We start from the raw sequence: 25,859 nt of genomic DNA on the forward strand, positions 1-25,859 counted from the left end.
ACCGACTTACTCCCCACCCCTTGGATAATATAGACTGTCCCAACAAAGCATGTAGCTTGTGAAAACATAAACATCAAAGATAGGCCAACTAGATGAAGCTTTACCGGAACAGATGGTAGACGGCTGAGTCACGTCAATTCAAGTTGGTCCAAGTTCTTTGCTCATTAATACGGGAGTTTTTCTCCTTGCAAGCTCTAATGTGGACCACTTTGTTGTGTGGGAGGCTGGATGATGCCACCAGATGAAATAGAAATCTTGTGAGAGAGCGAATGTGCATTTTTTGGGAACTTTAGAACTCATTATAGCTATGAGAATTATAGAAGAATAAAAAATGGTAAAGTATGCAGAAATATACTGGTTCTCTGACATAAAAGTATTGAAGTTTTTGAGTACGGAGATGTCATTTGGCTGATTTTTTTTGCTTTGTGTTGCTAGCCATGACTTTGGGGAAAAAATGTTTTTCTTTCAAGATATGTCAGCTGAGGACTGAAATAATTGACTAAATCGACAAGTCACATGTTGAAGTTGTACAAAGTTATGCTCACATGCCTTTCAAATAATTTGCAGTATATTCGTGCATCACATGAAAATGAAACAGGTTTTTGGGGGTGATATGCTGCCACCAGAGCTGGACATAGTACAAAATGAATTTGAAGGGACACTAAATTAATCTGGGAAAAAATTCCAGGCCAAGAGTTTAGTAGGAAGTAAGAGAAATCAAGTATGATGACTGTGGAAATTTAGGGGATAAACAACTACAATAAATGACTAATAAAACAGACAAATATATACGATAAGAGCAATGTTCTGCCTTGATGGAGGTCGGTTCTTATCTGAGTTCTTCATCTCATTTGCTCTTGCGTCCCAGAGGAGCTATCGCTCTTAGTTGTTCTATCTGTGGGGCCCCCATGTGGCCTGATTAGTCATTCCTTCTTGTTTTTTTTTTTTGAACGCTCATTAGATCTTGACGTGAAGAACCCCCGGATATTTTCACCCAAGCACACGTTCGAAAGAATGAGAAGCAATTCCTTTGACTGAAAGTCTTTGAAAAAAACTTTGGTAATGTTGCATTTCCTCAAATTTGAGATGACAAGAAGGTAGTAATAAGAAAGTGAAATCGTGGGTTTAACATTAAGAGCATGATGACATATGAATAATGAAAGAGGAACAATATTGTTTCCAGTGCAGGGGGAATCCTGTTTATGAGATTTCGACTTGATTTGTTTAGCATAAGTCAAAGGAGGAATGTGTTAATATTTCTGGGTATGTGATTAAAAATCACCCATTTTTAATAATGTTTAATTTTCAATTTGAACTCTTGAACTTTTACTATAACTCTAACTTTTGTAACATTTAGTTCATGGAACAAGAAAACTAAGGGTGAAGAAAATATTCTGTTTTGTGAAATGGTAGCAGATGCTAAAAATACATTTTCTAAAAGAGAAAGAAAAAAAATAACTATAAAGCCTGATGAGCAAAAGTATGGATCCAATGACACGTGAACTGCAGTGGCAGCAAACGCTGGCATCAGTGTCACAATGCAGGACAGGAAGCACAGCAAATGCATGAATCAGTGTACACATACCCGCGCGCACACCCACAAGGCTTCAGTCAGCAACCCAGATGTGCTGAGCCAACAACACGGGGCGGAGCAGATAATCATCAGATGGATCCCAACCGACAGACTGACTGAAAGAGCGCTAGATTTAAAGCAAGAAATATGTGGGATTCGAAAATAAATCACCCCTTAAATGGGCAGAGATCGGGGGTAAAGGAGGCCAAGTGATCTAACATATCCATACGCCAGAGACCTAAAAAAAAATGATGCTTGACTTCCCTCCGTTGGATTTCTGTGAGAGTAATGATGATCTCCGCTCTTGCCGTTTTTTCTCGTTTTCCACTGAAAGGAATTAAAAGCGCTCCTTGTGCTTGATTATGATGAACAGCTGCAGGCTCTCAATTCTGCAATCTTAAAAGTTGGAATAAATTTGGCAACATAATGATACTGCAATTCAGAACTCTCAGGTTTGTTGTTGAGTATTGATCCTTTAAAAATGAAATATCCGCACTTGAGTCATACACGTTACTAATTCACCTTCCGTTTAAAAAAAACAAGGGTCATAAGGGGCTAACCCTTGTCTGACCTTTGACCTCGTCACAGATTTGTGTACGTGTGTTTTTTTGTTATCCGGGCCTGAGCGAGTTTGCCATGGGAAACATCGAACTTCTGATTGGACGAGGACTGGCATAATGGACTTATTGACAAGCAATGACAAAGATGGATGTCCATCAAAAACGAAATAATGTTATTTGTTTCATTTTAGCAAGAAAAATGGGCCGCAAAAAAATAGCTGGTGGGTCAGATCTGGGCTCCGAGCCTTGAGTTGGACACCACAGTGCTTAACTGCAACCTTGAGGCGCCGATGAAAAATCTTTGGGTCTGGATGACTTCAGAAGCCTGAGGTGCCAAGTCGTCTGATTGAAGAATGATGAGGAGTCCACGAGATAAAGCATGAAAGGAAGGGAAGGAAGAACGGAGTGTCGCTGCTTAAGGTCCGTCCTGGTGCTTCTTCAATCCACTCTGATGGCAGCTTTAGCCCGAAACTGTCTGGTCTGATCCTCCTTCCAAACATCAAAGACCAAGTGTGGTGGTCCTCTATCAGTCCGGAGCACCCACTTTCCCCGTGATATGAAAATGGCCGCACTTTTCAAGCACTGAGGTTAATCTTGAATGGACTCTGAATGGAGTTGAGGCTCAAAAACTTTCCATTCCGAGTGTAAAAACACAATGGGAGACTAGTTGGTTGCTCTCATTTGCCAAATTCACCAAAACAACTTTTCCGCCGCCGATCAATTTGAACTTTTTAGGGTTAAAGAGCGTCTTTGTCTTTAGATTACAGTCAGGAGTGAAGGATGATCCTTCAGCATGCTGCTAATTAGCCGACTTTCCCAAGAGCAAAGTGGATTAGCCCAACGTGACCTACAAACATTGGCAGAAAGTTTTGGAAAAAAAAGGGAATTTGTTTCCTCCCTTTTTAACGTACTGCTGATGAGGCAGTATGTACTTTTATCCCCGAAAAAACAGAAGTCCACTTGACTTGAAATGTACAAATGGTTGCTAGGTGTTTTTCTCATGAAAAGACAAAGCTTTCTCAGCATTTTTCTTTCACTTTCCCACACATTCTGTAATGTTCTTGGCGCTTATCAACATCAGTTTGCTTCCTCACGGTGATATGACACTTGCCTTCAGGGACTTGTGGTGTCTTCACTTAGGGATTTATTTCGATGTTATTTCAAATGAAGATGAAATTGAGTGAAAGCAAAATGGCACACGACTAGCGAGCAGGGGAAAAGAGGGTCAAAACAAGTGACATGTTCACGTGTCAAACAGTGAGGACCGCAGACGCGGGAGTTCTTTTGTTTGTGTTCCTGCCAGTTGACCTCAGTGGCAGCGACCCAGATCTTTTGATTGATTCGGAAAGTCATTAAAATCGCAGTTGGTGAGCACGGAACTCGACTGTGTGCCATTTGATGACCTGCCAAAGGAAGGCTTTGTATCAGGTATCCATTTAAGGGACACTTGTTGGACAAAATGTAGGATTTCCAAACTGGATTCTACCAAAAAAATGGCAACATACTCCAAAAACGAAAGAAAAAAATTCAGTTAAATCTATTTACCCAACAAACTTTATCAAATTCTAAAAATCCTCCAGTCAAAACAAGCAAAATTGTCTCAAAACCTCCCAAAAATACATCAACACTTAAATACAAAACCTCAGACGCAATTGCTGCCACTCCATTATTACCAGGACGCCACCCCAGCTGACGCCATTGCTCATTTGGGAAAGACTTTGAAAATGTTACGAGTACTCCGTTAGAAGAAGAATGCAACCAGGTTGCCTCTAATTGCCGATAAAGCTGCTCGGGTATTTCAAGAAGACGGCTTGGGGGGAGGCTTTTGGAATCTTCGCCATCCATCACTTGTGCATTCGATGTCTTCGTATTAAAGCGCTTGGGATTCTCACGGTCTTGAGGTGACCGTAAACTTGATAGAAGAGTTTGTTTACTCCTTTGCGGATCCCGGCGGCGAGTAGGCTGTGGTGGGGGTGCTGGGGAGGTATCAGTAGGCGCCAATGTGTCACTTGTTGCTGACAAACAGGTGAGTTTCATCAATTTCTGGACAGGGCTTAGAGGATAACGCTTGAAGGGGAGGATAAACATGGCTAAAAGAGGCAAAAAAGCATCTGGTTCTTCTTGGTATCAGGGTAATGCTTCCAAAAAATGAAGGATGGATGGATTTTGAGGTTGTCGACTGTACTGAATTTACTGGGCAAAGCAGCCGGAAGCGATTCAAGCGGACCATCACAAAAAAATTACAGTCGGGAACTCTTTGCTGGATATGAAGCCATTAAGAAAAGCGCATTGGAAAAACTGTGGTCCTCGAATCGGGTTTGGAGCCTCCACCTAGATTATGTAGTGTATTATATTGGATTCCGAACCGCAAAAACAAGGCGTGATTGCCATGAAGAAGAAGGCAGTCATTAAAAAGATGTTCAGGAATAGGTTAAGATTTCTGACAAATACTTATGCATGTTTACGTTCTGGTGTTTTACCATGAATTGCATTTTCGAAGCAAAAAAAGTCCCTTCGAGGTCATTATTTTGATCTGAAAGTGAAGGGAAAAAAATGACAGCATCAGTTTGCTCTGAAGACAAGAGAAGGCGAGCTATGGAGTACTGGTGAAACATTGCACTTTATGAGAAGGGGAACTTAAGAGCCCTTAAGAGAGAGGCACTTAATCCACCATGGAAACAGCTGTTTAAAATCTCAGGGGTCCATTTGCTTTCTTCTCAAGGTATGGATAAACAATTGAGGAATATTTGACCTATAGTACAGTCGGTAGGAGACAAAGTGGACATAGACAAGTCATTGAGATGCAAATCAAGTGGAGTTGTGCTAAATGTGAGAAAATGCTTGGACAAAATGCCTGAATACAAACCATAAATTCATCATTAGCCATTTTAGACAGGCATGGGAAGTAGTTTCACCCTCAGTACTAGTTCACGGGTTCAAGAAATGACATCCTATGTGTTCCATATACGTCATACCAGATGCCGGCAATATGTAAACATTGCTAGATTCTGTGGTTAAAGCCATATTGCCAAATCCACGGATGAACAATTTTATTTATCTTTGAATTCGACTAATCTCCAATCTAACAAGATCCCGATAGCCACAGAAATGAGGGCTAAAGTTCAAAGACATGCTTTGGACAGATAAATACAGTTCTGAATTGATATTTTTACCATGCTTGAACAATAATATATTACAAGGAGGACATGAAGGCTAAAATGACAAGCAGGTGGTTTGCTTTGAGAGACTAAAATACTCTTAATTTGTCTCAGCCTAGCCACTTTTGCAATGGAACCCTTCTTGGAGTGGCTTCCTGTTAAGATCACAAGAATGATTGATGGCAAAACGTGCGCTCCGCCCAGAGTGAGCAAATGGTCCAATAGAATAGGAGCGTCTTACTCTTGAGGACCCGCTGATCTACAAATACGTCTGGACTGGACAAACGGGCGTACTGGGAGCACCATTTTCACAGTTCAATACACACAGGGGGTCAAAATTCCTATGGCGATATGTTGAGCGGAAGCCGTACACCACACGTGGTGGCTCGGGGGCCAAATCTGGTCCACAGCATCATATTGTATGGCCCGGGAAAGTAAATAATGAGTGCTGACTTTCTATTTTAGGATCAAATTAAAATGAAGAGTATAGATGTATATTAAATTTCCTGATTTTCCCCCTTTTAAATCAATAATTGTCATTTTCTAATATTTTTTTTCTGTTTTTAGTTCAAAAAATCATATTGTAAAATCTAAAAATATATTTAAAAAAAAGCTAAAATAAATATTGTTTTAGATCTATAAAAAACGGAATATTCAGGGCTTTTAATCCATTTATAAATCGAATATATATCGTCAAAAGCGGTCATCGAGTCATCCGAATACGAGAAGACACCTCAAGAAGGAACTTGGCGGGATCATGCAAAGGGCAACTGCCACTTCCAATCAGAATGCACTTCTTGCACCGACCGGTGCTGACTCGCCTCCATAAAAAATAAAAAAAATAAAAAGTAAAAAGCAGAGCAAGGGGCTTTACTTCTGGTCTGCTTCCAAACTTGAATGATTTAATTACGCTGAGAGCTTTGGCACTAAATTAAACTGAAAACTGCAAGTTAAATCAAGTTTGGCCATTATAAAGTTCAACTTTATAGAGTGGAGAAGATCCCTGTTACTTGCTATACTGCGCACACGACTTAATTATATACTGAATATAAAATCACACACACACAAAAATACACTCTAGTCTGCAAAACGACCCACCCTCAACTTTCCAGTAGAAATACAGTGTACCATAATACCTTTATAACTTAGTATTATTATGATTAAATCAAAACTAAGCAGTCCACATCCATTTTCAAACTAATTTTGATTGAAGGCACGTTAATAGCAATTTTTGAATGTCTTACAATTAAGGTCACTTAGGAAGATTAATTAAAAAAATGGGTCTTACTGTGAATTGTGCCCCCTCCTCTGTGGTCATTGTTGGTGGTGGGAAGGTCCGCGAACTGCACGCGGTGGCGCGACATGGCCAATGTTTTCCACTGGCGGCGGCTGCTGCTTGCCGCTCTCACTCGCTCGACTCTTTTTTTTCTTTTTTTAAAGAGTCCGCAGAGTGAAGTTCAACATCCCGGCTCAACTGAGTCGGGACGCCCCCTTTCCACCGAGGGACGTCGCTTACACTGTGGATACAAATGATCAGAGTTCAGGATTTGGTGTGTGTGATTTGGGTTTAGGAATAATTTTTATAGTCTTGCTACAATGTTTTTTTTTTAATTGACTCCCTTTCAAAAGTCTAATAAAGTTAAATGTGTTTCAGTACTTTAGTTTTTAACTCCCCTTGAAAACAGTACAATATTTTGACATTCAATTACATTAGATTTGATCTATTTTGTGGAAAACTGTAAGAAAAAACAACCCCAAAAATATAGTATATAAAGTATTACCTTTTGTTTCTCCATCTCTTGCGTGGATGACAAAAATATTGCTCAAGATGATGATGATTGATGGTCTTCCCTTTTTTGGGCATTTTTCCTCGATTCTGCTAAAATAAAAGCAGATTATGTTTAAAAATTGGTCTGTCAGGTCAGTTTTATTCAATGTCTATGATAGAAACTGCTTTTCAACTGCAATCTTTGAGTGAAATACATTGCAATTATCTTCCAGCAATGTTAACAGTAGATTTAAATAAGAGCATTTCTTTGGGCAATAGATTTACTATGAAGTTGGTCATAATGTAAATAAGCATTGGTGGAAGAGGTCTAAAAATCAAGTAAATGGGGGCAACAATGTCCTCTAGTGGAAGGAAAAAAGTGCATGATTTAAGGCTTCACACTGACTTAAAACATATCGAGTAATCTGGTGACAAAAATGTCAATTATCATTTAAAAAAAACACTTTTAATTGAATAAAGGCATATTTTATGGGTTTAAAAATAATAAAAAGGGATTTTCATTGACATTCTGCAACAATTAAGTGTATTTTGAAATCAGATGGAGCTTTTCTGGATTTGTTTTGAAAACAAGTCACTAAGTGGGTTAAGCAAAATATCCAAACATAGTAACAACACGGCTAAGAACATTTTACAAATGCCCAATTGTGAGTGGCATGATTTAAAAGTAGGCCAAAAGACTTGGGAGAACTTTTTTTTCTGGAATCATGTTTGTTGATTGAGGTTAAAAATACCCCTGCTTGCTAAACTCTGTTGTAAGTATTGACAAAAGCTTCAATCATGACAGGCAGGCAGTCTGACCCAAAAAACACTTCCCAGCATTCCACAGAGACAAACAAGCAGTCAAACATGGATGAGTCACAGATAAGGACACTTTTGTTGATGCAAAAATTGTAGATTGCATTTAAAAAAGACACAATTCTAAGGTTTTCAACTACAATAAAAACTTGATAAACTTCTTAAGCGTACACGACCTTTTTATAATTCAAAAATAATGTTTTCTCATCATTTAGAGCGTTACAAACCTCATTAAAAATCAGCAGCAAATAAATACCCATTTGACTCATATGAAGAAGTATTAAGAGAACACCTGAAAACATTTTTAACCCTCGTTTAAGGATAATAATATTTTTCAAGACTGAAAATTGAGACATCAACTCATTCATATAAAAAAAAGTACTCAGGCAAGATTTTTTTTATCCATTCTTCTAAGTTGTATTGCAAAAATGGCCTACAAATGCAGTATATATACACACAACTATATAATTTGTATTTTTAGACATACTGATTACAAAAATATGTAATACAATGATTGTATATGTACAATAAAGCTTGTTAACTGTAATATTTCATTTATTGTTACAAAAGCACTTTAGCAAATCTATATTTCTGTACTTGGGGTCAAGATATTTCATGTGAAAGGTCATGTATTTACTTGGTTAAGTGCTATTTTGCCAAGAAGTGCCAAGTGGTATAAATAGAAAGCAGAAATCACCAAATATTGGAATAATAACAACCACAAAAGCAGAGTAGTCAAGTAATGTGCACAGCACTTGGTTAAATGTCATTTTATAAAAATATACATCATTCAAAGGCACAAAAAACAAATCGTCGTCATGGCACTTCGCCTTTACACTGCGCCATTATTCTCAATGTACATTTTGGACAAAGACGCCGCCATGGATTTTGCCATTTCCTCATCCCGCCTTCTTTGAATTTGTGAGCTCCGACACCAGTCGTCATATTCCGGGTTGTCCATGTGGGTGTCGGTTAGGACGTCGTAGTGTCCATTGCTGAGCCAGCTCAGCCAGACTGCCGGCTTGGCCGCGTCTTCCTGGCCTAAGAAGTGCACCATGGTGGACACGGTAGGGCTCTCAGCGCTGCCCCCAGTGGTCAGGTGTATGTTAACATCCAGCATCTGGCTCATGGCCAGGAGTTCAGGGTACCCGGCCCAGGCTCCTTCCTGCGACGCGTTGATGAGGAACTCGCCCACGTCGCCCTCGATTACGGGGTTAAATTGCTCCAAATGGTCGGCGATGTGGTGGATTGTGCGTTCCCGTAGTTCCCCGTGCGCCCCCTGGTTTCCGTAGGTGGCTTTGCACACGGCTCGGTAGAGGCAGTTCCCATCCGGGATGATGTGGTAGCGGAATTTACACTTTTGCTGTAGGTACTTGTTTTGGGTTTCCACTTCAGCTAGGTAGCGGGCTAGCTTGTCATCACTTCGTTGTTCCTCCTGGACGCTCGGCTCAAAGTGGGCGGGACACGCCTCACCTTTGGGCGGAGCTTCACGAGGTTCCTCGTCTATTCTGACGTCAGAAAAAATACTTTCAGGGGAGTCCTCCATGTAAAATCCATCATGGATGTCTCTAAACTGGTGGATCAAGTCCTCTACATCATCTCCATGGGACGGGGTCTTCGATACCCTTGTGATCTGGATGGGAACGGTCCTCTCCACGCCATCGCCTCTGCGTACGAGTAACTCGGCAGTGGAGGTGAAGTACACGGCCCTCTGTCTTGGGGAGGCGGCTTCGTAGCAAGAAAAGGCAGGCATGTCTACGGAAGTAGTCGCCGCTGGTGGTGGCTCGCTGATGGTTCCTCCAGGGAGAGTGACAGTAACTTTGCTGGACGATCTCGGGTAGTGCGTTAAGGCGCTGTTGTAATGCTGCATGTCGAAAACCGTGTCTTTTATAGCGAGCCAGCCCCCGGCCCAGCGCGATGACAGCCACGGCTAAAAATACCGACGCTTGTCAGTGACATGGACGCGGACAGAGTTGCGGAGGTAGTTTTTTTTTTTTTCCTTTAGCCGCCGCCCCCCTGCTTCCCGATAAGCAAAGAGGAGGTGGTGGGGGGGGACGCGACTGAATTCTTCGGCTCCCCTCTGGCGTCACTCGCAATGGGGGTTCCTCCCAAGTTTTGGAAAGACGAGCGCTTTCGAGTTGTGGGAAGTTGTCAAGCTACACGAGGTGGAGGTTGTTTAGTTTCCGGTAGGATTTATTTCAAAACAAGACAATGTTTGCATATTGTAATGATGTGCCTTTCTTCAAATAAACTATATGACTGACATCTAATGTAAATAATGTGTGAAGCCCTTAAGGATTTTATTTATGTATGGATTTTTAAATAAATAAAGGGAAAAAACTGAGTTGCTACTGTCACAGTTATTTTCCATTTTAACCGAATCTGAAATGTCCGTGACTGGACGTTTGGTCGCCAGTCAAATGTACTTAGATATTAAACAGTACTTAGATATTAAACAATACTTACATATTAAACAATACTTACATATTAAAGAGTACTTAGATCTTAAAGAGTACTTAGATATTAAACACTACTTAGATATTAAACACTACTTAGATATTAAACAGTACTTAGATATTAAACCGTACTTAGATATTAAACAGTACTTGGATATTAAACAGTACTTGGATATTAAACAATACTTAGATATTAAACAGTACTCAGATATTAAACAGTACTTAGACATAATATGTCCTAAAATTACATGGCCTGTTAAAAAAGGTGTTTTGTGATGTTGTCACCATAGTGATGATTTTACAGGGTATTAACTGGTCTAATTACATGCATGACATTTTTAAACCACAGCGTCCCAAAATGACTCACGTAACAGACGCCATGTCGATATAAATAGCACCACGTTGTTTCAATAATACGTGAGTGAGGTCATCCGTGTTTTGGTAATAGTTATATACCGTTCGATGGGGGGGGGGGGGGGGGGGGGGGTACATCTTGTTGAGATAAAAATTGTTAACTAGGGTCTTACTGTATATGGGCTTACGCAAAATTAGAAATACATTGTTACAATCTGGGCCACACTGTATTGTTTGGGTAAGAAATACCCATTTATCTTTTGAAATATTGAGGCAAGGATTGACATACTTGGTAAAATTTCTGACATACCTTGTCCATGGTGCTGAAATGGTTATTTTTCTTTGGGTGCACGCCCTGCAACATATGGGGGGAAAAAGATCAGTATTATGTTAGAACATTTTATAAAGTACATTTCGCACTATAATATGTTCAGTTTGCTAATTAAGAATATGGAAAGTATTTTCATTAGTTAGTTACTACTTTGTTGATAACGGTTTTCATTCAAATACCTGAAATATTTAATTAAGAAAAAACTACATATATTAATTTGACCTTGAATTTAATCAAATTGATACAAACTGTGTAATATTGTATACATTATGTTGACTACTTATTCATGTATTACTTATTTATTCATCATTTTTTATTGGTTATTTTAATGAATAATGGATTTTTCATTATTATTGATATTTCCTTCATTATTTGTTATTGATTATTTATCTGTGTACTTTACATCTCATTATAGTACTTGCATAATACCAAAAGTGACAACATCAAATTACTCAGCACCACTGCAGTCCTCTTGTACTACCTCTACTACCAGCTAGAGAGCACTATTTCCCCATTAGAGGACTTTTCCATTTTTTTCAGAGCAGCTGTCGCATGGTTGTGCATCGCATACAAATGAACGCATTGATCGTCCACTGTTTTTCTTTTCTTTTTTTAAAAAACATGTTGACGATTGCACCAAACCTCAACTGAACACAAAACATCAACACACACACCAAATAACCATTTCCAAGACAGTACTAACCAATCAGATCTTTTGAAAGGAGGTTTGTACTGAGATTGTAGACAAAATAAACAAATACTATATTTTTTTACGTTTGTTTTTGTGTGTCAGTGGAGCGGAGAAGGGGGCTGAGCTGATGTCAGCGGGCGGTGGGGGAGAAAAAGGAGGGAGGATCCTCCGTGGGTTGAGTCACGCAGCTGTCAAAGATAGCTGTCACCCAATTCCCCCATCAAATACAACCCAGTCAAACCTCGGGAAAAACCACGCATAGAAAGAGAGAGAGAGAAAAAGAGAGAGAGAGATCTCAGGTGACCCCCCCACCACCACCTCCTCCTCCACCACCTCCTCCCCCAACACAGCCTGCCTACCTCCGCCACGGACTAGCACACGACACGGACCCCCCCCAAAACGGGATACATTTTCATTCCTTTTTTTATGAATAAGATTTCTTGGGATACGCGTTAAAGCCGCAGAAAAACAACGAGGGGACGTGCGTTTGTTTGTTTTTTTTCTTCTTTTTCCACAAGATCTGATTCAGAAAAGGGAATGAAGACGAAAAAAGGTAGGATATGTTGTAGATATGTTGTTATTGGAGGTTATGGTGGAAGGAAATATGGATTTATGGAGCGGTTTGTTCAATTGGGGGTCTATTGTTTGCCGTGTAGACATGACAGGAGGGCTCAGTGAGTGCCATGTGCTGGAGAAACGTCAACGCAGATCTACATTAGATCCCGATTCTGCTCGAATTATTTACTTGATCGAAGATCGGAGGATGCTGAATGCTTAACGTCGATTTTAGGGTTTAAAGTAACGTTTTTCCTAGCGTATGTTAAGCTACTCTTTGTTGGGAAGTTTGAATGCCGAGCGGGAGTGCGCCACATTTCCAAACGGAGTTTTGCTTGAAAAGTTATCTTTTGTTTTGATTTTAGATTATACGATTGTTAAATTACTTAAACGGATGATAATTGATGTATTTGCGATGCTCGTTTTTGTTTGATTGTGTCTCGGATCCGGTCGAAAGAGTGTTTTGGGAGCTGACCTCATTGTTGGAAGTTTGTTCACCGCGTGTCGCGCACACACAAAAGAACGCAAGTTTTAAGTCGTGGAACGTTTACGGGCAATGTGTGAAATAGAGTTTTGGTGTGTTTACTGACTATTCTTTGTTTTAGTTTGGGTTTTTCTTTTTAACTAGGGAGGGGGAGTTTAGAAGTTTTTCTCGTAAGGAGTACAAAGAAAGCCAAGCAGCTCCAGATTCTTTTGTTTAGTCTGGAGACGCTGATTTGCAACAGGTCTCCCCTCCTCCACTACCACCATCATCTCCCCAGCCCACGTAATTACCTCATCCTGTTGGCTGCTCCACACTTTTCCCACTAGAGTTACAGCCTGCTCAGTTTCCCTCTATGGATGTTATTTGTCTTAAATATCTCCCCCATTTTCATTCATCTCTAACTTTCAGTTACGTAAAAAGGTTAACTGACGTGGACAGGAGTCTATTAAAAACATGATGCCCATTAATGCACCTTTTTAACGAACTACAATATGGCTGACGTGACCCACATCTGTCAAACGTCTAATAAAATGTCATTTTTTTCAGAGTGGAAATTATTTTCTTTTTGAATAAAAAGTAATACATAGGTCATTCATATATTATTAACAGTACTTTGAGGCTTGAGAAAGTTAAAAAAATAGTTGCCCTAATATTTTTCAAAAAGGGCAAACATGATATAAAAAAATATGCATTGTGACTTTTTTTTTACAACAATAATAATATGTTAACACAATCAGGCATTAACAGTGATAGACGACCAATTCAATTGAACTAGATGGACTGACAGTGACTGTTTTTGTTTTAGTGACACTGAGATCATCCGCTGCCAATCAAAATGGATTTGACATATGTCATGCTATAGTTAATGCATGAATTACTAAACAACCATGGAAGAAAAGGCTTTAAGATATTCACTGAAACTCCCAACTCAAGTTTACTACAAGCAAACCTTTGTTTTTTGGCATAATATCTTTGGATTGATACTGACTCACTTGACACTGAGTTAAATTGTTGCATTTCATCTTCTGAGGCCCATTTTGAAACATTGACATGCTTTCTGATGTGTTGACAAGTTGGAATTTGCCTATTTTAAAGCTAAAATTTCTTCTAAAATGAAACTGGCTGAATACTCAGACATCCTTGCCACGTTTTGTGTGACTTTAAGTCCAATGTGGTCATCCTGACTCACAGAAGTTTGCGAGTTGCACGGCTTTTATGGTGGAAAGACACATTTTGTGACGTCCTGCTGCCTTTTGCCTTTGTCACACATTTCCTGGCTCCAAGGATGAATCACACTGGATAACCTGACAGCTAAAAAACAACAACCTCCATCTCTCTTTCTCTACTAAGGTCTGATGATGCTGTCGGGAAGCGAAACGGACGACGACGATGGCGTCGACACCCCCCTGGACCTATCATCCAGCGGCGGAGGTGGCGGCGGTAAACGAAAACGACGCGGTAATCTGCCCAAAGAATCGGTGCAGATTCTCAGGGACTGGCTATACGAACACCGCTACAACGCATACCCCTCGGAGCAAGAGAAGGCACTACTCTCGAAACAGACTCAGCTTTCTACACTGCAGGTATACACAAAATACACACACACATATACACATACACATGCACATTCACAAAGGCTGCAATCCAAGTAGGGGGGGAGGAAATGTGGGCTGAATCACTTCCTGTCAAAACATGACACTTTACTGCATTGGAGGTCGTCTGCTTTTGTGGCGCAACTCTGCAGTGTGTGAGGAGGGGGGAGGAGTCAGAGGGTAGTATAGTGCGTAAGTGAACGCTGAGGAATTTCCCTCCCTGCAGCCGTTCCCATCCCAGCTGTCTGGGAACAATGCAGAGTCATTTACATAGCTGCAGCCAGTTACGACTAGCCCGCGGGACCAAAGAAAACAAGGTGGTTGACCTCCGATTGCTGCTATGGCGACCAGCGTTTTATTGCTAGATTTTTTTATGTTGTTGCTAGCTTTGATTACAACAGAGAGAGAGAGAGAAAGAGAGAGATCAACGGAAAAAGGAAAAAGTGTATCAGTCAGCAAAATAAGCTGTTAGAGAACATGCCAAGGCTACATTGCTCAAGAGGTGGTAATGGGAAGAGATACATGAAAAATGCTGGTTTTCTTGAATTTGTTTTTTGTTGTTGATGAGATTGGCGAGAGGTTATTGGAGGAATTGTCATGTTTTAGGAGTTGGGTTGTTGTTGGGTTATTTGATTGGGGGAAAGGTTGACTGAGGGTTATTTTGCATCTCAATAGTTGCTGTGGAAAGACTAATGAATCTCGACCACAGCTGAAGCCAGGCGTCATTGGCGATTGGTTGGTCAGGAGACCTGTCAACATTGGCTACTAGTACATCTTCTCCACCTGAGACTGGTGCTGGTCTGGTCTTGGACTTCACTTGACAAGGAATACGTTTTTGGTCTCAGTCTTAAATATATCTTGGTAAATTTTGAATTAAGTTGCTCATTTTTTTTCCAAAAGTTGCTCATTTTTGGGGAATGTTTTTCCAAAAGTAGCTGGTTTTTCTGGGAATATTTTTTCCAATAGTTGCTTATTTTCTGGGAATGTTTTTACAGAAGTTGCTTGTTTTTTGGGAATGTTTTTCCAAAATTTGCTCGTTTTTTGTTTCCAAAAGTTGCTTGTTTCTGATCTCCTCGTAAGTTGTCAATGCAGGTTGCCATTGGTTGTGGAGGAAAGTTGTTGACATCAAGACTGCTTTTGTTCCTGCAAAACGATTGATGGGAATGTTACCAGTGACTTGCTGATTGTAAACTGGGAAGGTTATAGTGGTATTTTGGCCCTTGATTTGCTTTTATGTAAGGTCTTGTTGGCCTTGTTGTGGGAACATGTTGTTCACCAAACCTTTCGGGGGAGGCTTGTTTTTCCCTGTACATAAAAACAGGGAAGTGTATTGGTGTGTGGCGGGATAACCATTTGTGGCCAACTAAGGATTGGGTTCCTTTGGTTTCTTAAATTCTAGTGACATATGTTTTTTGTCAAAAAAAGACTCCAACTCATACCTGGAAAATCAGATACTAGTTCTTCTGCCCAATAATTGTTGTTGATATCACTGAAAAATTCCTGACAATTCCACAAACTAACATCACCTCCCCATTTTTCCCCAGGTCTGCAATTGGTTCATCAACGCCCGACGACGACTCCTCCCTGAAATGTTACGGAAAGACGGCAAAGACCCCAACCAGTTCACCATCTCCAGAAAATGCGGCAAGACAGCCGACAGCTTCTCCGACAGCTCCCAGTCGCCCAAACACGACGACTACGATAAACGGGTCCTGCACCCTTCCTGCTTCGAGCCTGCCGCCCCTGGCGTCCTACGCAAGGCGGTTTCACCCACTTCCACGGCGACCTCTCCCACCTGCACCTCCCCCACGTCGGGTACTCTACCCACTCGACCTTCTGTCATCTGTCACACCACTGTCGCCAGCCCTACCGCCCTGCACCCGTCTCCGCCGAACTTTGACAAGGCGAGCGAACGGTTGCAGGCGGCACAGGCCCTTCTCAGGTGTCTGGATAAAGGGGCGGGATCCCACCTCCCTACCGGTGCTACCACAACCATCCTAGAGGGAAACTTGAGCCCCCGCAGTGGGCTCTTCAACACCCCTCCACCCACTCCGCCAGACCTCACACAGGACTTCAGTGGCTTCCAACTTCTGGTGGATGTGGCCCTGAAGAGGGCTGCTGAAATGGAGCTCCAAGCTAAACAATTGGTGTCCTAAAAAATCTATGAACTGATGAACAAGACCCTTCCTCATTTCTATCTTTTCTAAAAACCAATCAAATTGTTTTTGTTTTGGGAAAAAAACAATAACAACAGAGTACATCACGGTGCCTTGGCTCTAAATGGTTTCTTCATATCTTATTTGCACCCCTGGGACCAAAAAATTGGGGACAAACGCTACCTGTCTTATGACTGTCATCCAATCACATTTCAGGTCCAGATGGATCTCAGTGTCTTAACTATTTTTTTATTTTGTTTTTGTTTTTTTACCCTTTTGGCATCGACGTATTCACTACTGTAGTTAATGTTACACTATAGTTTGTCATTTAGCGGTTTTTAAAAATGTTATTTTTCATTGTTTTTAATCCTTTATTGCCCACATAAGGGACATATTCCAGATGAAATATGTAGCAGGTTGGGCCAGTGACACACTACACGTTTCTTGACGCTGTTTTTCTTTTTTTTTTTTTACTTTCTATGGACAAAGGCAGCCCGGAAAGAAGCATTCATGTACAATAGGACCACGTGTATAGTTTTAATGTGATGACATGACGCCCTCTGATGTGATTTCTTTTCATACTGTGCAATGTTTGTGGCGAGCGAGAGGTCATGCGGGATTCAAAAATAAACTTCTGTTTTTTTTCTTTTCTATACGCCCTTGCGTGCTTGTGCTGTGTCGGATAATTAGCATAATCCCGCATAAATTAACACCCGTCGTGCCAGCGGGGTATTAAGCAATGCCGCGGACGCCGTGTAAGGCCGTTTCCTGTCTGGCCTTGACAGCTGTTCTATTTCAAAGCTTCTCAATAGGATTTGTCTGCTTGCAAAGACACGTTCATTCATGAATGAGTCAAGTTCTACCAAGGATTTACTTGATTTGGATTTTTTGGGGGAATACTCGATAAAAACTGTCACTTTTTTAGGCTGGATTTGACATATGTCGGATGTTACTGATTCTGGAAGACGTCCAATCTGCTTTGGCGGGTGTCCAGTCAAATTAGATTGGACGTTTGAAGCTGTCAAGGGCAGGGAAATATGATAACTTCATCTTAGTTCAAATTAATTGGATGTCTATCATAGTCCATTGGAGTAAATGTGTTAACAAGCACCCTTTAAAAAAAATAAGTATCCCTCCACCATAGAAATGTAAATTTATATAAAGTTACCACTTACCTAAAGAGGAATGGAAATGGTTCTGAAAACATCTGCCAAAAAGAAATGCAATGTAAATTGGTGCATCCATCACTTATTATTATTATTTTTTAATACTTTTAAATGCCCAACTGGTCATGCCTTTTAATACTGGCCCAGTTTTAATAAGGAAAAATATTGCAATTGGACAGAAGAAGGATTTAAAAGGGATATAATTGCAAGTTTTAAAGGGACAGACTGAAAAAAAAGGACCAGGAATAACTATATAAACATCTTAACTTGCTAGTTAACTCATAATAAAGGAAGGGGAAGATAGGAAAGATTAGAGTATGACAGGACAAAGTGAGAGTAACCTCTGAAAATTCCCTGTTAAGATATTTTTACAATTTTTGTCCCATTTTTTTTTTTATGTTAGTACTGGCTGACATTTCTCTCGGCCACAACTTTCAAAGTAAACGTAATTACGGGGCACCGCCTTTTTCCCTCCTCGATTACAGCCCGATAGAAAACACATGCGAAAAGAGCAGAGGAATGGCCACAAGGTTTCCTTTTTAATGCTCGCACACGTGTCCCCCCCCCCACCCCCATCACATCCATTGAACACGTAGCAACATTCATTACAAAAAAAAAATGCTGCTGCTCCGTAGGCTTATCTTGATTTCATTTTCAATTTACATAAGGGTAAAACATTCATTTATATACAATTAAACTACATCACTAACTCCCTGCTACACCAGGAGTTGATATGTTATTATTGTGATTATGAACAAAGTGTCCTTTTCCGGGGACTTGACGCACATAATTGAATCGATAAAAAAATAAAAGTTACAACGGCGTCCTAAGACGTGATTTCCCGTAAACGTTAGCCAATCAGGAGCCCCTTTGAAACAGAGTGCGAGCAATGTGAAAGGGGCAAGTGATTAGCAGGCAAATTTTGTCACTTTTAAGTCCAATGGCACAAAAAAATACGAGCAGGTCAGTCTAAATGGTACTTGGACGTTTGGTAGCCGGGACGTTTGGTCGTCCAGACGTTTGGTCGCCAGACGTTTGACAGCATGACAGTTTACTGTTGAAACCAGCTCTCAAAATTATATTCATGAGAGAGAGTTTAATATTTAAATATCTACTGTTGAAACCAGATCTCAAAATTATATTCACCTGGGCGACCAAACGTCCGGGAGACCAAACATCTGGGCGACCAAACGTCCGGTCCAAACGTTTCAGGTCTTTTAAACTAAGCGAGCTCTCTTACACGCAAAAACGCAAAAAAAATGTCCTCCTCAGAGCTCGACTGTCAAAAATTAAGGCGTGAAAAGGAAAAAAAAATGCGGAAAAAATAGTCCAGAGCTTCGAAAGTCAGTTTTCCGGTAAACGATTCACTACTAAAATAAATAAATGTTTACAAAATACAAAAAAAATATTAGAAAACCTTGATCACACAGTGAGAAGGAGAAGAAAATATAAAAACAAATATTAAATATATATTTTAAATGAACTTCAGTAGAGGTTAGCACAGTGCGGAGGAAAATAAAAAGTTGTAATACTGTTCATATACATAGTACTAACTGATATATAAAAAATATACAAGCAGTTTCTTGAAAATAAGTCCTTCATGTTTTAAAAGAACTTATTTAAATGTGACAAGGTTAGTTTGATGTCACAATATTAGGTACACCCACGCAATACCAAAAAAATACTTGGAAAAAATGGATATGAGCTAATATATTATACATAGAAAGTATTTTAATACAAATGATTAAATAATTTTAAGTTATTTTTGGAATTTCTTGAGTTTGTGCAGGTGTACCTAAAGTTTTATCAGGAATTGTTGATTAAAATAATGAATTTGTCATTAACACATACCATAATTTTAGTCTAAACATCTTCATTAATGTGTGAGATTCCTACAAATATACTTACACACACCATAGACAAGATGGCCTTTGTTGATAAAAAAAGAAATCTGGCATTCTTTCCCTTTTTTTTTTACTTTCTTATTTTTTTTGGAAAAGCTGCACACCTGTGCAGTCAAAACGTAAGCTGTCAATCACTGTGAAAGACTAATTTTGTCTCACAAATGCACGATTGTGGGCCCCAATCCAACTCAGGGCACTTTCATTTTGAAGTCTGTCATTACGCTACAATGTTGAGCCTCATTAAAAGGCTAAATAAAGTTACTTTGGGGATTGTTATTCCAAAAAAAAAAAATGGTACCTCTACTTATTAAATAAAAATCACCTTAGCGAGATATTTAGTTCCAACATACGAACGAAATTGAAGTTGCAAAACGTAAATACTAAACAAAACGTAAATACACAATTTTGAAATTGAATTGATAGGTAGATAAGTTTTTTAATTGTCCTTAAAGTGACTTTATTCCTAATTTACAATTTTGGACCCCAAGAAAGTTAAGTTTGAAGTTAAGTTGTGTGTTTACATATATTTTGTCTTATGCCAAATGTTTGTCTTGACGTTTTTGCATGTTTTTGTATTTCATTTTAATGACTTAATGAATAATGTTATCTTTTTAATGTGTTTCTCACATCTTTGCTACAAAATGTACACACTTTAATCATTTTAAAATGGTTTAGTTTGTAGAATATCAAAGATTGTGGAACGAATTCGAGAATTTACATATAAAGTGCATGACTACTTACAAAAAATCCAAGTTACCAAACCGCTTTTGTAAGTAGAGGTACCACTCAATCTATAAAAGTATTATGAAGTGTGATATATGCGATTTATGTATGTATGGAGACGGATTAAAGAAAGTGTGGGTGCTACATCAAAGCTGAAAGTAGAGTGTTGTTTGCAGGAAATTAACTGGCTAATCGAAATCTACAATTTTTCAAACATACTTCATTGCGTTTCATAGTCGCGTCTGCGCCTCGGGGATGTAAATCTCGATACTGTCGGCGCTCTCCGTGGCGGAACTCTGGCGCACCGAGGCGGCGCGCTTGGCGGCCAGCAGCCGTTTGCGGGCCTCCACACGCTGCCGCTCGGAGCTCTCCAGCGAGCGGTCCCTCGCCAGCGGGGCGTGGCCCTTCTGGGACCTCTTTGGCACGGGTGGGGGGACGCGTCTCTCCTGGACAGGTGGTAGAATAAAAATGATTTAAGTCATCATGGCAGTTATAAATGGAAATTTGATAGGGCAACAAATAACCTCTTTTTGGGGAGAGCACATGCAGTGAATGTTTGTGTTGTTATGGTGGTCGCAGGCAGCCATTTGTGAAGTTTAAAAAAATTAAAAGTGTAATTGGAGATGGGCAGGCTCTCCAAAATGGTGGCTCACTGTCGATAAGACAAAAGACAGCAAAATAGAAATTAAAAGGCATGCAAAGTAAAGTAAGAAGCAATTGAAATGTTGGTTGGGTTCAGAAAGGAGGTCAAATATTGATTTAGACAAAATTTAAATGCTATATTGATGTTATTTTGAGTTAAATCAATTCAAAATTGCATCTCACAGTTGACAAGACAAAACATAATTGGACAAAAAAAATGAAAAAGGAGCGATATCATATCTTAAGGAGTTTTCGATATGATTATGTTTAATGCATTAAACAGCAATAGGAGGTAATATGCAGTTTTGCAGTATTTAGACATTCCCAAATGATAAAAAAATGATAAGTTTGATGTAAATTGGGAACCTGGATCTCCAGAGGCGTCAGAGGCTTCCAGTTGTTAGCTTTGAGCTGGTGCAACTCGTCAAACTTCAGACTGATGTTTTCAATGGACAGCTGCAGCATGTCCCAGAAGCCCGCCAGGTCTTGCGAGACGGGCCGTGGGTTGGCGTCGGGGTTCTAAATGACACAAAACATTACAATCATTTGTACAGGGAAATACTAGTGTCAAAGTGGTGGCATGGGGTCTAAATATGGCCTGCTGCATCATTTTGTGTGGCCCGGGAAAGTAAATCTGGCGTGCAGACTCGCTGTTTTAGCCTCACATTAAAATGAAGATTATTGATTATTTTATATTTCCTGATTCCCCCCTTTAAATCAATAATTGTTATTTTTTTAATCAATTTTTTCTGTGTTTTAAGGTCAAAAATCAATATTGCAAAATCTAGAAATATATAAAAGATTTTCTAAAAATAAAAAAAAATGTTTTCATGTGAATTCCTGATAAAAAACATTGCTTGATTTTATTTTTGATTTAAAAAAATGCTTAATTTGGTAGTTTGGCCAAACCTGGCATTGTGAATGATGCAAATTTGCAGTGTTTGACATCTCTGGATCTCTATTTTTATCCTATATTGTGCATTTCTAATGGCGTTTATTCCATATCGCCGTTGGCGAGCGCCTTGGCATCGGCGTCACTTTGCCTGGGACGTCTCACACGGACGCACGCTACCCGCACGCATATTCAATGAGCGCCATCGGGGTGATTTGTGCAGGATGACGTCAGCGAGGACGGGAGGTGAGTGAGCGTGCAGAGGATGAAGCCACATACCAAATTCTCCTCACACAGCTCCCGGAATTGCTGGAACTTCTGGGACATGAGCAGCTGGGCGCTCCCCACTGCACTGCGGATCTTGCCCAGGACTGCAGACACACATACACGTGCACGCGCACGCATAACACGCAATTACTCACGGCACCCCGCGCACACTGCAGGCATGTTGCTGCAGCGGGAGGGAGAAGGCATTAGTGAAGCACCAGCAGCATGACAGTAGCAAGGAGGTGACATCATGACTGGAAATGTTGTTCCGCATCTGAATACTGCCGATGATGTCATGTTGATGTTCAGGGGTGACTTTCTAAGGATTGGTGGCATTAAATGGGGTTTTGTTTCAAGGTGGATGGGGTTCAGATTTATTTTTGTTCAGGATTTGGGAGTTTTTAGGATGGGAGTGACTGTATATGGGTAGGCAACCTATTGGGATGGAGATGCATTGGGAAAGCGTAGATTTTTGTTTTTTTTTTGCATATCAATTAAACCTGTGCTGGTGATAATCTATTTTCTTTTTTGGTGTGGGTCAAAGAAAAACAAATATTGTTTGGTAACAGTATATTTTAAAAATGGGGATTTTTTTTAGAGTGAAATTAGCTTTTTGGGTGAAATAATATATGTAAAGGTTCAAAATATTTTCATAATTTAGAGTAATTTGGTTATTAGTATTGTTTTTTTTGTAATTTCAATGCATTAAAATGGCTTAATTCAAATGTGATCAAATTTAAGTTAAATACATTCTTAATTTAGAGTAATTGATGATTATTTACTATTATTACAGATGATTATTTAGTATTTTTAATGCATTTAACTCCCTTCATTGAAATATGAGCAAATTTAAGTAAAGTTGAACTATTGTCACAATTTGAAGTAATATTTACTATAATTTCAGATGATCATTTACTATCTCCAATGCATTCCAATGCTTTCATTCAAATATAAAATATTCATTGAAATGGATTGCACGTCTATCCCCAGCAAGGGCGTCCAATCACTCAATCATTTCAACAGCCATTATTCACATAGTGTTGTGACACATAAATGGGCAATTTGTCAACTTGTGAAGTTGTTCTTTGTTTCCAAAAATCTGTTTTTCCTTTCCCATAAAAAAAACAAACGTACTGTAAATGTGACTCACTGTCATCGGACAGCTGGTTGTCCGTCTGGTCCTTCTCCATCTGACGACACCACCCTTGCATGCGATCCGTCTCGGCCTCCAGCAGATTGAGGAACCAGCGCCCGTCTCTTGGGCACACCGAGCGGCCCACGACTTCCGTCGTCACGTCGGGGTCGACCGCGCTGTCCATCCACGGGTCGGGAGGCGGCAGGATGGACGGGTCGAAACCCCCCTCGCCGTAGTCGTCCCCGGCGCAGGCGTGGTAGTGGTTGCCCGAGCCTTGGATGCGAACCGTGGAGGTGCCGGAGCCGGAGTCGCGAGAGTGCTGGCGTGGCATGGTGGCGCAGTGGCGTGGCGGGGGGAGCCGTGGACCGTCCGATTGGTCGTCCAGGTCGGCCTGGACGGCGGTGGTTACGCTGTTGGAGCGGGTCATGCGGCGTTGACTGTGGAAAAAAAATGGGTAAGAAAACCATTTTTTATTATTATTTTTTGTTAATACTAATAAGACCCAATAATAATACAATATATGTCTGTTTTTAAAAGTATGGCACCATTTAACTTGGATTTAAATATAATATGTGCATTCAGATGAATATTCCCAAAGCAATAGCATAATTAATAAATGAATACATTGGATTAAAAGGCATTCTTTTTTAACATAAAAATCTTTAACATTTTGCTCATTTCACAGTAAATGAATTGGGTTCAATCCCTGTTTTCTCTGGGTGGCAAAAAGCAAGAAAATATGTAAACTATGCACTTTCCAGAAGATTTTTGCCATCCATCGTTACCTCAACAGAGCCAGGAACATTGTCAGGGACCCATACCACCCTGGTTACAACCTGTTCCAGGTGCTGCCCTCTGGCAGACACTATAAGTCTCACAAAGTACGGACAAATATGCTTAAGGACAGTTTTTTTCCCCACATCCATCAAGACTCTAAACTAAACTTATAATGCGGTGCGCCTTATAGTCATGAAAATACGGTAAGAGTGAGAAATGTACTTTCCTGACAGGCTTCTTAACCCACCCACACACATAAGAGTGAGGTCCACCTCATCTCCAGACGAGTACTCCCCCGTAAAGCCCCTCATTCACGGCTTCCTCCCTCATTCATCTCCCCCATTGCACGAAACAGCGCAAGGGAGTTTGAGTTCAAGCGCATGTATGCGGCACGGTTAAAGAATAACTCCTCCGAGCAGGTGTTCAGTCATAATGACCTCAGCCGCTCCGTATCGGCCCAGCTAACGACTTCCTGCGGGGGGCCGAGACGGCGGGCAAGGCCAAACACTTGAAAGCAGACATGGGGAGAGCTTATCGAGTAGATAGCAAAGCACAGGGGAACAGTTTTTCCATGACATAAGAGCGACACGGAAAGTCTGAGATTGACTTGACCGGGATGATTTGCATACAAACTGTTAAAAAGTCCAACTTGAGCACAAACAAGGACGAAAAAGAGAAGCGAAGGGGTGTTTGTTTAATGATTGTTTCCACTCCCTGCTTACTTGATTCTAGTTCAAATAACAAGGTGAAAGTGTGACCTGCAATTGTTGTACATGGACATGGAGGGGAAAAGACAAGATGCCAAATTGGGGAGGACGATAAAAGTGCGACAAGATGTCAAAATTTCAATATAAATCATGCTGTTATTATTTGAATTCCATTATGTTTTGTTTTTTGTCAAGTAAACTGTTGAGTCATGGTGGCATTGAACTTTTACTTTCATTTTGAGACTTCTGAAACTAAAAAACTAAACAAAAGCACCAGAATATACTGTCTATTTTAAAAAAAATTCTAAAACTATGATTTAAAGTATGTATGTTTTTACTACAAACTATATCAACTAATAACTATGAAATCTTACATTTGTTTTATAAATAATATAATGTTTTGCAGTAATATTAATGGGCAATTATATTGGCAGTTCATTTTTTTCTATTAGCAATGACCTCCAAATTATTTTGCTCATTAAAAAAATCAATTAAATTTAAAGAATAAGAAAACAAAGTACATTTTTGTAGACCCAAGTGAAAGGAGTTTTGATGTAAATATTATTGTCTGAAAAACAAGTTTCCGTTCCTACTTAAAATCAATGCTTGTACAACTACTTCCACTTTTACTTGAGTACATCCACAGGAATCCACCAAACTAAAAAAGTACATTTTGCCAATCTAGTAGCGTGTATTATTCGGGTTAAAAAAACATTCTAAATCTGCATGCAAGCCAGTGAAAGCAAGCATCCCCGCAGTAGCTGACTTGTAAGCCCATGAAGCACACTCGGCTGCTTCTTTTCAAGCGCACAACTACTCAAACCCCGTGAAACCGAAACAGCCCCCAAAGGGCGCCCCGCCCCTCCCAAAAAAGTGTCTCGAATCACAATGACTGCCGCAACAGATGGCTGTCAAACACCCTCCCCCCCTGTATTTCTACCTTCCCGCTAGCTTCAGCGCATCCTCTGGGCCCAGCTGTCACTTTGGGGGCCCCCTGCTTGAGGAACACCAAAAAAAAAAGTGCGGGTGTGTGTGGGGTCACTGTGACGCCAAGCATCAGCCAACGGAGACAGCTGCCGAACACTGGACACAACAAACCCTGCTCTGTCTTCCTGTTCTTTTGACTGTTAACTCTTTTGCTGCCTTAGATGG

General features: G+C 40.2%; 3 protein-coding genes across 4 annotated transcripts in view; 1 reads left to right on the forward strand and 2 right to left on the reverse strand.

Moving 5' to 3' along the window:
- Positions 1-8,376: 8,376 nt before the first annotated feature.
- Positions 8,377-10,012, reverse strand: otud1 (OTU deubiquitinase 1). Its single transcript, XM_077736104.1, has one exon. It carries the CDS (start codon positions 9,743-9,745, stop codon positions 8,708-8,710), a length of 1,038 nt encoding a protein of 345 aa, XP_077592230.1. The 5' UTR covers positions 9,746-10,012; the 3' UTR covers positions 8,377-8,707.
- Positions 10,013-11,941: 1,929 nt separating this feature from the next.
- tgif1 (TGFB-induced factor homeobox 1) lies at positions 11,942-17,149 on the forward strand. The gene is made up of 3 exons (XM_077736490.1): positions 11,942-12,260; positions 14,097-14,329; positions 15,883-17,149. Exons 1-3 carry the CDS (start codon positions 12,245-12,247, stop codon positions 16,492-16,494), a joined length of 861 nt encoding a protein of 286 aa, XP_077592616.1. The 5' UTR covers positions 11,942-12,244; the 3' UTR covers positions 16,495-17,149.
- A 2,918-nt stretch (positions 17,150-20,067) lies between these two features.
- Positions 20,068-25,859, reverse strand: part of dlgap1b (discs, large (Drosophila) homolog-associated protein 1b) — a 67,755-nt gene continuing 61,963 nt past the window's right edge. The window contains exons 14-18 of one of the 2 annotated variants that reach the window (XR_013329175.1): positions 23,239-23,660; positions 22,101-22,192; positions 21,296-21,448; positions 20,812-20,939; positions 20,592-20,733 (exon numbers count right to left, since the gene is read on the reverse strand). Coding sequence is in view for 1 of the 2 variants with exons in the window: in XM_077736001.1 (XP_077592127.1) it covers positions 20,518-20,733; positions 21,296-21,448; positions 22,101-22,192; positions 23,239-23,660 (883 nt within the window). In the remaining variant the exon portion in view is untranslated. Of the gene's footprint in view, positions 20,734-20,811; positions 20,940-21,295; positions 21,449-22,100; positions 22,193-23,238; positions 23,661-25,859 lie in introns of both variants that reach the window. The other variant, XM_077736001.1, reaches the window with a different exon arrangement.

This window comes from Stigmatopora nigra, chromosome 16, assembly GCF_051989575.1.
Source record: "Stigmatopora nigra isolate UIUO_SnigA chromosome 16, RoL_Snig_1.1, whole genome shotgun sequence".
In the NCBI taxonomy this organism is placed as follows: Eukaryota; Metazoa; Chordata; class Actinopteri; order Syngnathiformes; family Syngnathidae; genus Stigmatopora; species Stigmatopora nigra.